General features: G+C 37.2%; 1 protein-coding gene across 1 annotated transcript; it reads left to right on the top strand.

The window, feature by feature from the left end:
- Positions 1 to 512: 512 nt before the first annotated feature.
- LOC142520861 (uncharacterized) lies at positions 513 to 4,768 on the top strand. Its single transcript, XM_075624011.1, has 15 exons — positions 513 to 626; positions 1,615 to 1,704; positions 1,795 to 1,903; positions 2,005 to 2,157; positions 2,283 to 2,387; positions 2,534 to 2,617; positions 2,692 to 2,807; positions 2,899 to 3,000; positions 3,090 to 3,203; positions 3,328 to 3,384; positions 3,522 to 3,588; positions 3,819 to 3,872; positions 3,963 to 4,037; positions 4,129 to 4,164; positions 4,573 to 4,768. The coding sequence occupies exons 2-15, from the start codon at positions 1,631 to 1,633 to the stop codon at positions 4,687 to 4,689; spliced, it is 1,263 nt and encodes a 420-aa protein (XP_075480126.1). The 5' UTR covers positions 513 to 626; positions 1,615 to 1,630; the 3' UTR covers positions 4,690 to 4,768.
- The last annotated feature ends 11,721 nt before the right edge of the window (positions 4,769 to 16,489 follow it).

Raw genomic sequence — 16,489 nt, 5'->3', positions numbered from 1 at the left:
ATAATCAAGACCGAAAGAGATAAGCATACAATATCACAAATATAATTCTCCCTAACAATATTAACCATAAAAATAAGAACTAAAATAGAGATAAAAACCGTTTTTAAAGTGCGTTATAATATCATTTGAACTTTTTTATTTGGATTTTGATCTTTCCTTCTCCATTTTGAAATCTTATAAGATTCCAGCAATCAAAATCTGATGATATATGGTATAAATTTGGAATTAGGAATTAGTAATATAAATATATTTATATCTTATAATTAGCAGAAAAACAACCAGCAAAAACTTATGTGACGGATCGTATTTTGTGAGACGAATATCTTATTTAAGTCATTTATAAAAAAATATTATTTTTTTTGTGAACTTCGGATTATAGTTTGAAATATGAAAATTCCTGAGATACTTACTCAAACAACAATACCCTTTCAAGAAAAAGAATTCCGAGAAAAGTGAAACTCAAAAATCTCAACTTCATCTCATTCTTTTCCCTCTCCTTAATCTCTTAAAGAGTCACAATTTTTTTGCTCAGACTTCACGATTTTTATTCACTACAAAAACATTTATGCATACGCTTCGGTTTCAATCTTCATCAGTTCTTCATGCATTTATTGAAGGCCTGAGAAGTAAGAAGCTGCCACCCCACGTTTCTTTACTCTGTAGAATTCAATTAAGAACATTGGTTTTTATTGTTGATTTTTCGTGATTCTTGGGTTTCCACCGGCTATCGTCACTGTATGATTCTGGGCTTTTTCGTTAAAATCCTGGTATGAAATTTTTAATGTGTTAATGGGTTGTAAGACTGATCAAACTTGATTTCTCTACGCAAATCATGGGAAGAATTGACGTCAGAAACTTTTTTCTTTACTGTTTAGGTTTCCTCAACGAAAATATTGATGTAGTTTAAAAGTTTTTATGAACTGAAATTTAAGTTGTTTGTGTTTGGCTTGAAATTCTGGAATGTGAGGTGGCCGGTGAAACGAGACTTTTTTCATCCGGTGCTTTGTATTCCTAGGCACCTTATCGAGTGGTGAAGAAAGATTCATTCTTTGTATAGTAGCAGCGGCGGAGCCAAAAGTTTCTTGTAGGGCTAAAGAAGCTGAAGCTTTAAAATTACATAATTTTGTTTTTTGTGTAAAGTATAAGTATATATAATTTGATTGGAAAAATTTAGGAGTTCGGAGGAGGATTCTCCTGTCAGCTCCTCCCAGTGTCACTGATAGTAGTGGACATAGAATAAACATGTTTTGTTACGGAGCGGATCAGGAATTTGGTCGAGAGGGGACATGCTCTTTTGGGCTGTCCCTTGTCTCCCGGTTAGTGATTATAAATGAATAGTTGAGTGGTTTTTTCTTTGAGAAAACAGATTGCTGAGTATTTGGCAATCTTTCATTTAAGCTATTTGTTTCTTCGGATATAAATAAAAGGGTTGTGATTTTGTTATGGTTTTGAGTACAACCTTGATGTTATGTTCTCAAGGTGGTGCTAGTAGGAGAGAGTCTTGCAAGTAGTATTCTGCATATTCTAGTGTATTCTAACCTCCCTATTCTCATTGTTTCCGTTTTTTTCGGCTGTCATAAAGGTTCGGTTAACGTGATCTTTTTGATGCTTCAGCTCTTGCTTTCGTGTTATGCATTTGAAAGTGGCTAAAAACATGAAAACAGAAGCAGAACAGCCATTTAAAAAGGCGAATATGGTGCGCAGGTTCGTATGTTTCGTTATACACATGATTTTGGAATGTAGAATTTAACATTACAAAACAATGACTTATCTTTTGTTTTCTAATTTTGTCAGCACTTGGGTCAAAAACGCAAATGAAAGTATGAGGATTGCTATTACTATTAGTATTGGAATGATTTTAGGTTTCTTCATAGGAGTATCATTTCCATCACTTCCAACAAAGGTACAGAAACATTATGTATGGCCTGCATTGGAATGAAGTGCCATTTGAGAGATTCCTTCCGTGTCTAATCGCTAACTGATTCATGTGTTTTTCTTGGACAGTTAAATGTATTGCCCGCTTTAGGGTGTGACATCCCTATGCTCGGAAATGAAAGTAACGTCGACAATAACCAGCAAATGAATGCTAGTCATTCTTTACCTGTGAATAGCAATAACAGCTCTAATGGAAACTGGAGTTCTGATGGCTTACCAAAGGTACATTTCTTGCTAACAGGATTGGAAAAATACGAAACTGTAGATGACTAAATAATTATTCTGCTTTAATTCGCATCGGCTCATAAATATATGATGAATTTTATTCTTCAATGTTTCTGGTTTAGATTTGGGTGCCGTCGAACCCAAAGGGAGCAGAAAGGTTGCCTCCAGACATCGTTGCATCCGAATCAGATTTTTATCCTCGAAGATTGTGGGGAAAACCAAGTGAGGTGGGCATTTTTGTTTAATTCAATTTTTGTCCATCCATAAGACAAAATCTTGTAAATTAAACTGTCTTATGGTGTTTAGTCCTATGTTTTGGATCATAAAACTTTAACATGAATTCTGGGGTTGTTATCGATTCGAAACTACTCAGGACTTGACCAGCAAACCTAAATATCTTGTGACATTTACTGTTGGCTACGATCAAAGGACTAACATCGATGCAGCAGTGAAAAAGGTAAGCGAAAATGAACGCTTCCCACGTTTCTCAAATCTCCCTTTCTTATTTGCTGAGATAATGTTGTTATGTAGTTTTCAGATAATTTTACAATCGTTTTGTTTCATTATGATGGCCGAACAAACGAATGGGATGAGTTCGAGTGGTCCAGACGAGCTATTCATGTTAGTGTTAAAAAACAGACAAAATGGTAAAGCCTTTACATATCCCTCATAACATGTCTGATCATCCTCTTTCATAAGAATTCTCTGAGATCCTAAACATATGATATTTTTTATAAGGTGGTATGCCAAACGGTTTCTGCATCCAGACATCGTTGCCCCATATGACTACATATTCGTATGGGATGAAGATCTTGGAGTCAAGAATTTTGATGCTGAAGAGTAAGTTTAGTAAACGAACTACAAATTCGATTATTCTTTCGACAAATTTACATAATGTTAAATATCATTACTGCATTTGACAAATTCAGGTACATTAAAATTGTAAAGAAGCATGGCTTAGAAATTTCACAACCTGGTTTGGATCCTTCGAGGGGAATAACATGGCAGATGACGAAAAGAAGACCCGATCTTGAGGCTCATTTGTAAGAAAACAAGTCTCTTTGATAAACCAAAAACAAGAATATCATTTTTCTTCAGTAATCCTTCTTGATCGATGAAGCAATTCATGTGTTTTCTTTACTATGCCTTCGCCTTTGATACATGTAGAGAAACAGAAGAGAGACCTGGCTGGTGTTCTGATCCTCATTTGCCTCCATGTGCAGCGTATGAAGTTCTAATTTTTTTCTTCACATTTCATCAATTTATTTATCTTTTCTTCTTACTCTTCTTGTATCTCTGTATTTGAATTGGTTCAAGAATCAATATTTTTTTTCTCAACATCACACATTGTTTTAATACAGGTTTGTCGAGATCATGGCTCCTGTATTCTCTCGAGATGCCTGGCGTTGCGTGTGGCATATGATCCAGGTATTGTGCTATGCCAAATGAGAGTTATGGTCAGCGGCCAATCCAGCAAAAGATTGCACAACTCTTTTTCAAAAAATCCATATTTTACTCCCTCACTATCTGATCCTTGACTTCCTGGATCAGCCTCGGTTTAAAGGGTTCGAATAGCGCAATTGCTCATCGACTGTATTTCCGAGCCAGCCACTCTTTTTGTTTTACATGCCCTTCATAATGTATTGCAAATTTTGCAGAATGATTTGGTCCATGGTTGGGGTCTGGACTTGGCTCTCCAAAAATGTGTAGAGGTTAGTTGTGAAGTTTTCATCTTGTTTAATTTGGTTGGTCAAATAATATCAAAAGAAATTCGAAACTAATATCCAATCCCTTGATTGTAGCCTGCTAATGAAAAAATTGGGGTAGTTGATGCTCAATGGATTGTTCATCAAGGTGTTCCTAGTCTTGGAAACCAGGTAAGCGAAACGAGTAAAATCATGTTTTCGGGCTCGATTTATTGTGCTTGTATCATACTGTAATGAGTCTCCTTTTGTGTTCATACAACAGGGGCAATCAGAGAATGGGAAGTCTCCATGGCAAGGGGTATGTAAAGCTTTTCTTGCCTTCTTTCTATATATTTTATGTATGAATGTATGTGATTATGAGCGTTCGATTCTGAAATATATATATCGAATGTATGGAAAACTATAGTTGTTATGATAAATGATATAGATATAATAAAGAGTAGGTTTTCTGTCAGACGGTCTTACGAATCTATATGCGTGAGACGAGTCGACTTAGCTCATACATGAATACTTTTAACATAAAAAGTAATATTTTTCATATGACGGGTTTGGTCTGAAACCTGTTTCACAAGATTAACCTGTGAGATAATCTCATATGAGTTTTTATGTATAATAAATCATTGTCTATCCCGGTTCATCCATGTGATTTTTAATTTTTTTTATTATCAATAAATTGAGTTTTATTTCTTTGTTTGTTTTGACTTAGGTGAGGGAGAGGTGTAGAAGTGAGTGGGCAATGTTTAGATCAAGGATGGAGAATTCAGAAAAAGCTTATTACAACTCCATTAAAATGGACTCTTCCAACTTCACAACTCAAAGATAGAAAAGTGCATATATATTATTAGATATTGAGATTTTATTGTACATAATCAAAACATTTTTTTTTTTGGCCTGCAAATAGATTCCATTATCATTTATATTTTAATTGAAACTTTTTATCACAAAACTTTTTTTTTGTTATTTATCATTTACCATAAATATTTATCTCAAACATATTTTTAATATAATTGCTTTGTGTTCTACCAAAGTTATAGTTACAGTATATTTCAAAACTTTTAAAATAAAAAATGCGGCAAGTGTTATGTTTTGAATCATTCGATCGCTCTTACAACATGAGGAAGTATTGCACGACTTGCAAGCATATTATATATTTTAGATTATAAATGCAACAATGCATTAAACGTCAAATTGGATATTGTTGGAGTTTAGTTTCTCCAAAGCTAAGACATTAACTCTATAGGATACGTTTGGTTTCATTGATTCGACTACTACATAACTAACGAGTAGGTTTCTTGTGAGACGGTCTCACGAATCTTTATCTGTGAGACGGGTCAACCCTACCGATATTCAAAATAAAAAGTAATACTTTTAGTATAAAAAGTAATACTTTTAGTATAAAAAGTAATACTTTTTATGGATGACCAAAATAAGAGATCCGTCTCACAAAATACGATCCGTGAGATCGTCTCACACAAGTTTTTGCCATAACTCAATTCTATATAATGTTTAGTTGAATTTTTATTTAATTACTGATCTTACGTCAATCAAATCATTAATTTTTTATCTTAAATTAATCAAAATCTTAACTATAAAATTACAAATTCATCCTTCACGTTTTTTATTTATTAATTATTGAAAAAAATAAAATATAATTTATCAAATTATAATCAATTAAATCAAATATATTATTATTTATTTAATACAGTTTCACATCTTACTTAAATATTTTGTCGCAATATTAATATCCAATAATTTTAAAATCGGATCGGACCTCCGGCTCGATCAGAAACTGGTCACGGGTCTAATCTGAAACCATACTACACACCGTTTTTACGGTCTTCTAGACCAATCCACGAGTTCATCTGTTTTTTTTAAATAAAATATTTCATAATTTCAAAGATTGTTTATACATAGAGTTTCAATGTGAATCCTCGGCCAACACTTGGCTAGACGGACACCTACTCTAGCAATCTCCCACTTGCACTAGAGCCAACTACCCATATGCTTCAAACACATTGATTCGCGATGCTTTTCGAATAATGGTCCAGGTAAAGGCTTAGTTAGTGGATCAACAATATTATCCGCGGAGCCGACTTTGTCAATCGACACTTCTCATCTTTCCACAATCTCTCGGAGGATGTGGTACTTTCTCAATACATGTTTGGATTTCTGATGAGACCTTGGCTCCTTTGCCTGAGCTATGGCTCCCGTGTTGTCACAAAACACCGGGACATGAGCAACTCCATTAAGAATGACGCCCAACTCTTGGACGAAATTTCTTAACCAAACAGCCTCCTTTGCTGCAGCTGATGCAGCAATGTATTTGGCCTCAGTGGTGGAATCCGCAGTACTGTCTTACTTGGAACTCTTCCAAGAGACAGTAGCACCATTGAGCATGAATACGAATCCAGAGGTTGACTTTGAGTCATCGATATCGCTTTGGAAGCTAGAGTCGTATAGCCTTCCAATTTCAGTTCTCCACCCCCATAGAACAAGAACAACTTATTTGTCCTTCTCAAATACTTGAGGATGTCTTTCACAGCTTTCCAATGTGGAAGACCAGGGTTCGATCTATATCTACTCACTACACTTAGTGCAAAAGCCATGTCAGGACGTGTAAATTTCATTCCATACATGATACTACCAATTGCAGATGCATAAGGAATGCTTGTCATCGATGCTAACTCTGCATCAGTCTTGGGAGGCATAGACTTTGATAGGAACACGCCATGAAACATTGGTAGATGTCCTCTCTTGGACTCATCCATCGAGAACCGCTTAACAATGGTATCAATGTATGTGGACTGGGTGAGACCAATCAATCTTCTTGATCTATCTCTATAGATCTGTATTCTCAATACAAAAGATACCTAACCCAAGTCTTGCATTGAGAACTTTCTTGCTAACCAAATTTTAGTTGATTGCAACATTGCTACACCATTCCCAATGAGTATAATGTCATCAACATAAAGTACCAGGAATGTCACAGCACTCCCACTAACCTTCTTATACACACAGGGTTCCCCATGATTCTTAGTAAAACCAAACTCTTTGATTGTACCATCGAATCTGAGGTTCCAACTCCTAGATGCCTCCTTTAGACCATAAATGGATCTCTGAAGTTTGTATACCATATGCTTACTTCCGATAGATGTAAACCTGCAACGCCCCAGATTCGACGACTGTCCTCACTGTACCAAGACGAGTCTTTCCAGCGTGCTTATGTCCTCACTCACACGCACCCTAGGAAACTTCCCAGAGGGTCACCCATCCCAGAATTGCCCTAAGTCAAGCACGCTTAACTTTGGAGTTCTTATGTGATGAGCTACCGAAAAGAAGATGCACCTTCTTGATATGAGTAGAGTACATATCAAATCTTTTAAGCCCTCTTCAACTGTACAGTCCATTACATTGAACAGTCTCGGAATCCCTCTCATTCCGGTGTGGGATCGGTTTATTCATGTTCTCTCCACCTAGAAGCCTGACAGGAGCCGCTCACTGTCCGTGCAATCTCATGGCACCAGCGATCACCCCCCGCCCTCTTCGGCCCCGGGCCTCACATGCCCACCAATTTCTGCTTGGTTCGTCCCCGAAGCACACCATACTAAGAGAGATCGGCTCTGATACCAACTGTAACGCCCCAAATTCGACGACTGTCCTCACTATACCAAGACTAGTCTTTCCAACGTTCTTATGTCCTCACTCACACGCATCCTAGGAGACTTTCCAGGGGGTCACCCATCCCAGAATTGCCCTAAGTCAAGCACGCTTAACTTTGGAGTTCTTATGTGATGAGCTACCGAAAAGAAGATGCGCCTTCTTGATATGAGTAGAGTACATATCAAATCTTTTAAGCCCTCTTCAACTGTACAGTCCATTACATTGAACAGTCTCGGAATCCCTCTCATTCCGGTGTGGGATCAGTTCATTCACGTTCCCTCCACCTAGAAGCCTACCAGGAGCCGCTCATTGTCCGTGCAACCTCATGGCACCGGTGATCACTCCCCGCCCTCTTCGGCCCCGGGCCTCACATTCCCACCAGCTTCCGCTTGGTTCGTCCCCGAACCACACCGTACTAAGAGAGATCGGCTCCGATACCAACTGTAACGCCCCAAATTCGATGACTGTCCTCACTGTATCAAGATGAGTCTTTTCAGTGTGCTTATGTCCTCACTCACACGCACCCTAGGAAACTTCCTAGGGGATCGCCCATCCAGAATTGCCCTAAGTCAAGCATGCTTAACTTTGGAGTTCTTATGTGATGAGCTACCGAAAAGAAGATGCACCTTCTTGATATGAGTAGTACATATCAAATCTTTTAAGCTCTCTTCAACCGTACCGTCCATTACATTGAACAGTCTCAGAATCCCTCTCATTCCGGTGTGGGATCGGTTCATTCATGTTCCCTCCACCTAGAAGCCTGCCAGGAGCCGCTCATTGTCCGTGCAACCTTATGACACCGGCGATCACCCCCCGCCCTCTTCGGCCCCGGGCCTCACATGTCCCCTCAAGGATCCTAACCAATCTCTGGTCCAGCCCCAGCCAAGCCAAGCCACAAACAACCCATCATCCGAGCCCCTTGAACACATGACAGGAAGGTGGTGCCAACTTGTTGTTCTAATCAAGTTTGTAGCGTTTTGGGGATACTTTAGGGTTCTAAACTCATGAAAAACAATACTTGATCATAACTTAATATGATTATTTTCAATGACTATGCATGTTTATTAATTGTTATATGTTAAATCATGATTTTTAAATGTTCATGGATTTTTATGTATTAATTATTGGACATTTAAAAGAAATGTTGCACGCTTGGTTTCAAAAATAAAAACGATACGTTTATGCATGATTTTTTTTAAGTGATGATAATACGTTGAAGGGCGTGAAGGGATTGTGACTAATACGATGATATGTGGAGATATCGTGAGGATTATGGTCCCAGTGGGAGCCCGACGATCGTATTTCCTTGGATACAGATATGAACACGTTTACGATGATATGTTAATACGTAACGCCAGTGCCCAGTTGACCAGTGAGAGTGTTGCTGGTGTCCCCCGCCGCCCAGTACTGTGGTTACATGTAGATGGATCCATCGCCCAACACGTATATGAACACGAAAGACACAATCAACGATCCGACTTCAACAAACACGAACATGAACAAAGATATGTATATGTTGATGATGATATGTATATGTTTATGATAATATGAAAAAGTTTATGAATATGTTTATATTTATATGAAAATGTTTTTATTTTAAGTTTATGCATCATGAAAATGTTTTTGAAAACGTTTATTGTTAAAGTTTATGCATCTTCTTGAAAACGATAAATCATGATTTAACTTATAACAATTCATAAACATGCATAGTCATTGAAAATAATCATATTAACACATAAAATAGCATTTAGGACACTACCATGACGTTTACTAATTTTTAGGTGTAAAAAGACCGTTTTACCCTTGGACTTAAAATTCCGTTTTCAACATTTTCTTGATTTCAATGACTCTATCATGTCCCAAATAATTATTTAAACCTAAATTAAAATTTCTGTAATTTTATTTAGCTTAAAAACAAGGCTTTTTAATTAATTCGTAATTAGACGTTTTAAAGGCGTTTTAATCCCGAAAAATCCCAAACTTTAATATAAAATTCCTAAATTTAAAACTTATTCTTTTATATTTTTTAACCCTCGTGAACCACGACTCGACCCCCTTGAGCCGTTTTTCAATTTATTTTAGTTTAGAAACCCTAATATGACCTATAAGCTTTGACCCCGAGCCATCTTTCGATTTTCTCGAGCCGCCCTCGAACCATGTTGAACCAAACTCTGACCAACCCCTAAGAGCACCCCACTGGACCCTAGGAACTCATGGGCCTGACCCCTAACCACAGAACTGAGGCTAGCCACCCCAAGTATGCTGCGGTCGAGAAACCCTTACCTACAGGACTCTTCGTTTTTTTGGTTTGCTAGTTCCAGCCGATGTCCTAGACCCTTGAACCAACATGATGTGCACTCTCTTAGGACCATAAAGTCACCCTAACCCAGCCCTTGAACCCCACGCCGTGCCCCACATCCCCTGCGCAAGCACTGGACCCTGCGCGCATGTCCCATGACTCTCGGGTAGGAGTCCTTGTTAGCAAGGACTCCTCCCAGCATACTAGCTCTTCCCTTGACCTTCCCACGGCCCTGTCTAGCCCTGGAACCAAGCCAAGACCAAGCCTAGCCGTGAAGAACAAAAACCGCACCATGCTCCCTATGACAGCATCTTTGAATACCAGCTTGTTATACCATAGTTTCCAGCGTGTGTAGTGTGTGTCTAGGACCATATATCATGTGTAAAACCATTCTAAATCATAGCCTAGATCATGGCAGCCCTTAGACCATACACAAACATGATTTTTGAAGGAATATACAAGCCAAAAATTTAACATATGATGAAATTCCGAAAATAAATCAAAGTGCCACTTGATTTCTATACTTTTCATGAATAAAAAAATAATATGGTGTGATGATGTTTTGAAGGAAAGAATAGGCCCGCCTTTGTGTGTTTAACGCACGATTATTCGTTGACGATTGAAGAACGAGGACCCGAAGATCCTTGGCTTGAATTATTTTGCAACCTTCGAAACTTTCTTTTCAAAATTGAGTGTGTGCCGTGAAGAATTGCTGGTGGGGGAGGAGTTCGAATTGTGATGGAGTGTGGGGCGTGTGTTTCAAAAGGTTATGGGGTGTGTTTTGTGTATTTTATAGAAAATAAATCACTAATTAAACTTTAGGCCCATTAGGAAGGTTAATTAGGCCCAATTAGTCCATTAGTGTTTAATTAAAATATTTAAAATAATTTTGTGTATTTATTAGTCGGATTTCCAAAACATTCGTATTTTTGTTGAACATCCAACATCGATAAAAATTACGCCCCGTCGTATAAAATTATCTCAAAACCACATATTTTTAAAAAATAAGAAAAAGCATTACTTTTAATCTAAATAATTAAAAACAATTGCTTAATTAAAACATTTTCTATTTTTCAGCCCTCGGTCTCCGTTCCTCGATCGCAACTCAGATAACCTTTAAAAATAAATTTTAATGCAACTACGTAGAAAAATATATTTTAAACATGCAAATATGCACCACATAATTAATTAATTCAATTAAAACAATTGCTTAAAATACAAGAGAATTTAATAACTGTATGCATATGGTTTACATGGACTTTTAAATTTTCGGGGCAATACAAAACCCTTCAGGTTGAGACATGTAAATCTCTTCTTTAATATCCCCATTAAGAAAGGCTGTCTTTACATCCATCTGCCATATCTCATAGTCATACCATGCAGCTATGACTAGCAATATCCTTATAGACTTGAGCATTGCAACTGAAGAAAAGGTTTCCTCAAAATCAACTCCTTGTCTTTGAGTATCTCTTTTTGCCACCAATCGCGCCTTGAAGGTCAATACCTTCCCATCCGCCCCAAGTTTCCTCTTGTAAATCCATTTACACCCTATGGAAACAGTTCCTTCAGGTGGATCCACAAGATTCCTCACTTGGTTCGAATGTATGGAATTCATCTCAGATTCCATAGCTTCAAGCCATTTGGATGAATCGGCATCAGATAACGCTTCCTTGAAGGTCATTGGATCACATCCATGGTTAGGCTCATCATGACACTCTTGAAGAAGCAGACCTGGCCCTCTTGAAGAAGCATACCATACCTCATAGGTGGTCTCGAGACTCTCTCGGATCTTCTAGGAGCTTGTATCTCCTTAATTGGCTCTTCAGGTGTGGGTTCTACAATCGTGGGTGTCTCTCGAACCTCTTCGAGTTCTATCATCTCCCATTTTCTATCTAATAGAAATTTCTTTTCCAAAAAGGTTGCATTCTTAGAAACAAACATCTTTGTTGCTTGGGGATGATAGAAATAGTATCCAACTGAATTCCTTGGATATCTTACAAAGTAACATAAAATGGATCGACTATCCAATTTACCTCCCACTGCCTGCTTCACATAAACATGACATCTCCATATTCTAAGATAAGAATATTTGGGAGGCTTACCCATCCATATCTCATGTGGTTTCTTATCAACTGCCTTTGAATGACATTGTTCAACAACAATGCCGCTGTCTCAAGTGCATATGTAAGGTCCAAAATTAAGACGACGTAATCCAACTGCATGCAAATCTAAGAGATATGAAAAATAGCTAATTAAATTATTTTAATTGCTTAAGGGATTATGTGACATGTTTACATGACGTTTTAGTAGTTTTATACTTATATGCATTAAAAAGGTACTTTCAAAGAGTATTCGAGTTGCGATCGAGGAATGGAGACCGATGGCTGAAAATGGAAAATAATTTTATTAAAGAATTGTTTTTAAATATTTAAAATATGATTGATGTTTTTTTCTTATTTTTTAAAATAAGGGGTTTTGAGGTGATTTTATATGCCGAGACGTAAATATTATCGGGGTTGGTTTTTCAACAAAAATACGAACATTTTGGCAACCCGGCTAATAAATTCACAAACTTATTCAAGCAAAATTATTTTTAATATTTTAATTAAACACTAATGGGTCTAAATTACATTATTTATGGGCCTAAGCCTTATTAGTGGCTTAATTAAGTATTTAATATACAAATTTCATTCCATAACCTACATAACACACGCCTACCTCCTTTGAGCATTCAAAACTCTTCTACCAACTCAAATACACGACACACACATACAATATTTTGAAGGGAAAAGTCGAAAATTTCAAGGTAAATTCAGCCTAGGGTTCTTGTCGTCGTTTTTCGCAATCGTCAACGAGAATTCGTGCGTTAAATACGCAAAGGCACACATATTTATTTCCTTCAAACATCTATCACACCATAATATGAATTTAATCATATTTTGTATGAAAAACAAGTGACGTCTTTATTTATTTTCGTTTTTGCATAAACATGAATTTTTAAGGCATGGTTTGTGATCCAAAAGTTGTTTTCATGAGAAAAGGGGCTTCCATGATTAGGGGAGGATCAAGGATTGTATTTACATGATTTTAAAGGTCCTAAGAACACACACACACGTTTCAAACACGAATCGAATATGCTAGAACCGAGTTCAAACGTTTGTGTCATAGGTGATCGGGTTTCATGATTTATTGTGCAGGGCTTGGCTCGGTTGCATCCAGGGCTGGTCTAGAGTCGTGACGGGTAAGGGATCGAGTCCTAGCTAGGCTAGGACTCAAGGGTCATGGCTGGGGAGGAGTTCTACCGAGCTAGGACTCCACCCGAGATCACCTGAGAAGCCGCACATGTGTGCAGCAGTGCGCAGGGCAAGGGGCTCGGCCTGGGGGTTCTGGGCTGAGCTAGGTCAGGACACTAGGGTCCGAGAAGGTTGCACATGTGTCTGGTTTAGGGGCTGGTCCAGTGGCTAGGTCCTAGGGGCAAGTTCGAAGAGTCCTAAGCTAGGATGAGTTCTCGGCTGGTTTGGTTGCTGGGTTAGGGGCTTCGGTTTCAAGCCTGGGGTCGAGTCCTTGGGTTCTAAGGGTCCAGGAGGGTTCCTGGAAGGGCTGGTCAGGGTTCGGGTTCGGGTGGTTTGAGCTTGGCTTGAGGGAAAAGCTAGATGGCTCGAAGAGGGCTAGGTTCGAAGGTTTAGGGTTTTCTTTTGTTCTAAAAATTCGAAACATGGCTCATGGGGTTGAGTCGTGGTTCACGAGGGCTAAATAATATAAAAAGTCTAAGTTTTAAATTTAGGAATTTTATATTAAAGTTTTAAATTTTTCGGGATTAAAACGCCTTTAAATGAATCATTACAAATTAATTAAAAAGCCTAGTATTAAGCTAAATAAAATAATGAGAATGTTAATTTAGGCTTAAATAATTATTTGGGACATTTTAGAGTCAGTGAAATTAAGAAAAAGTCAAATTCGAGGAATTTACGTCCAGGGGTAAAACGGTAATTTTACACCTAAAAATTAGTAAACGTCATGGCAGTGTCCTGAATGCGGTTTTATATGCTAATGTGTTTATTTTAAATGTTTAAGGATTTTTATATGTTAAATCATTATTTTTAAATGTTTATGGATTTTTTTATTTAACACTGACATTTAAAAGATATGTTGAATGCTTGGTTTAAAAGAAAAACGATATTATATGCAGGTTTTTATTAAGTGATGGAAATACGAAATGTTGAAGGACGTGAAGTGATTGTGACAAATACGATGACATGTTGGAGATATCGTGAGGGTTATGGTCCAGTAGGAGCCCGACAATCGTGTTTCTTTGTATACGAATACGAATACGTTAATATGTTAATACGTTGGCCAATGCCCAGTTGACGGGTTAGAGTGTCGCTGGTGTCCCCGCCATCCAGTACTGTGGTTTTCTCTAGATGGATCCATTGCCCAATACGAATATGAATACGAGTCACAATCACGATCTGAATTCAACTAACACGAATATGAATATGAATATGTTGATATGAATATGAATATGTTGATATGAAAATGTTTATGGAAATGTTTGTTTAAATTTTATGCATTATTATGAAAATGTTATTTTAAGTACAAGTATTTTTCATTGTTATATGTGATCTGTATACATATTATGTTGTTATCAAGAATATGATGTGTTGAGTCTTTAGAGTCACTAGGTGTGATTGATGCAGGTGATAATTGATAATTATGATGTGGGAGGTCTTGATGGTTGACTTTGCTGGACTGTCGGTGCACATGACCCGAGGTCCATCGCTTCTATATTTTCCGCACTTATGATTTAAATTTATGATTTACGTTAAAAATTTTTAAGACTATTTACTTATGTTTTTTGAAAGGTTGATTCTTTTAGCAATATTTGAAAAGCTTATTTTTAGGTTTGGTAAAATGTTTAACGATTTCATGTTTTGACGATTTCCTTTGACTTTTCAAATACTAGTTGATTGTTTTATTTTAAAATGGTCCAAAATATTTTATATATTTAATTAAGTAGTTTGGCCGATTTTAATTGGGAAAAAAAAATTTCTAGTACTTTTTACGCAAAACGAATTGCAGACGTTTCAGTTGGTATCAGAGCAATGGTTCTGTAAAGGGTTGTGCCACCATCAGTACCGGGAAGCTCGGTCGTCAAGCCTCAATCTGTAAGTTTACATGCTTTATATGATTTGTTATAAGGTTACCTGCATGATTACATGTATAATGTGTTTACGACGCATGTTTACTAGCTTTTTGAGTATATATGCTTTGTATGCTTAAATTGCTAAATGAATTAGGATATGTCACTGTTGGATCTCGGTTTTCTCGTGCCCAAAAGCAGCGGAAGTTTAAAATTTTTCTTTTATTTTGACAATCAAAATATATTTGTTTGATCACTCGTATGTTTTATGAGTAAACATTCATAGGGAGTTTAGTAATATACCTTTTAGTGAATTAATTCACTTTGCTCCAACTAATCCGGTATAGGCAGATATAGCTCTTGATGAATTCCCTACAAACTTTCTTCAAGAACTCCTTCCTTCAATCCTTCTATCAAGTCCACGACTAGAAGATTTGTTCCTCTTCTGAATAGCACTAGAATATTTGAAAGAAGATTTGCGTAGAGATTAATTAAAACGAGAGACGACTCAAAAATCCTTGAAGTTAATCAAGGTGATGGCCGAAATATTTGAGAGAAAATGTGGAGGTGATTTTCGAAAATCACAATGGGATGGAGGCTAGGGTTATGGCTTGATTATTACCTTTTATAATTAAGCCATGACCTAATAATCATAATTAACATTAATGAGCTTGATTAATTAATTGGGTTAGTCCAACTAGTTTAATTAATTAATCAAAGTCCATTAAGAACTATAATTATTTAGTATGTTGGACTTGTACTCCTACAGGCCATTAAACACACTACGCAAAAACTAGTCGACTATGGTTAACGCACAGCACGGTCCCTTCATCTCATATATCCCGATCGAATCTGCAACCATTGGTTCATCGAGGGTTGTATAATAATTCGGTAACTACGTGATACAAATAAATAGTGTCATCGCATGTACTATTGGAGAACTCATTCTCTAACGTACATCTCATACTCTGTCCAGAGATTCTACGCACTATTATTTCATCAGATCACATAGGATATCCACACCCGTAGGTGAGCGGTGAATCCCCGATTACAATGCACTGGCTCGTACATGTGTCGCAACTGTACCCAATCTCGCCACCTGATGACTCTCCTGGAGCCGGTAAACGAGTCAAAGCACTGCCCTAGCATATAGAGCCTCAGTGTTGTCCCAGGTCGTAAGGACTAATGGTGTACAATCATAACCAGAGACTTATCATCTCGATGAATGATAACCACTTGGAAAGTCCAGGGAGGGTTGTTCGGTATAATCATCATATGACTACCCATCTGCATGTTTGGACATCTATATGCCCTTACCAAGAAACGCGGTACACAACATCACAGATGCTAGTTTCGAGTTCAAGCGACCTTTATCCATGTTTTAGGCGGCTGAATCGACTAGGAACGAATTCAGATAATAAAGTGTTTACAAATGAGTTTTAACATCGAATTACGATTCATTTGTATTAAAGTATAATCAAGATCTTTATTTTTATTTGATAACATGGGTATACAGATAAAGAA

This window comes from Primulina tabacum, chromosome 12 (assembly GCF_025594145.1).
Source record: "Primulina tabacum isolate GXHZ01 chromosome 12, ASM2559414v2, whole genome shotgun sequence".
In the NCBI taxonomy this organism is placed as follows: Eukaryota; Viridiplantae; Streptophyta; class Magnoliopsida; order Lamiales; family Gesneriaceae; genus Primulina; species Primulina tabacum.
Note: the sequence above shows the minus strand (reverse complement) of the source record. Positions and strands in the feature narration are given on the sequence as shown.

Bases quoted from the DNA above. Each gene is read 5' to 3' on its own strand.
- LOC142520861 (XM_075624011.1), top strand. From the start codon at position 1,631: ATGCATTTGAAAGTGGCTAAAAACATGAAAACAGAAGCAGAACAGCCA. The intron at 1,904-2,004 runs GTACAGAAACAT...TTTCTTGGACAG, and splicing joins TTCCATCACTTCCAACAAAG to TTAAATGTATTGCCCGCTTT. The intron at 3,873-3,962 runs GTTAGTTGTGAA...CCTTGATTGTAG, and splicing joins CTCTCCAAAAATGTGTAGAG to CCTGCTAATGAAAAAATTGG.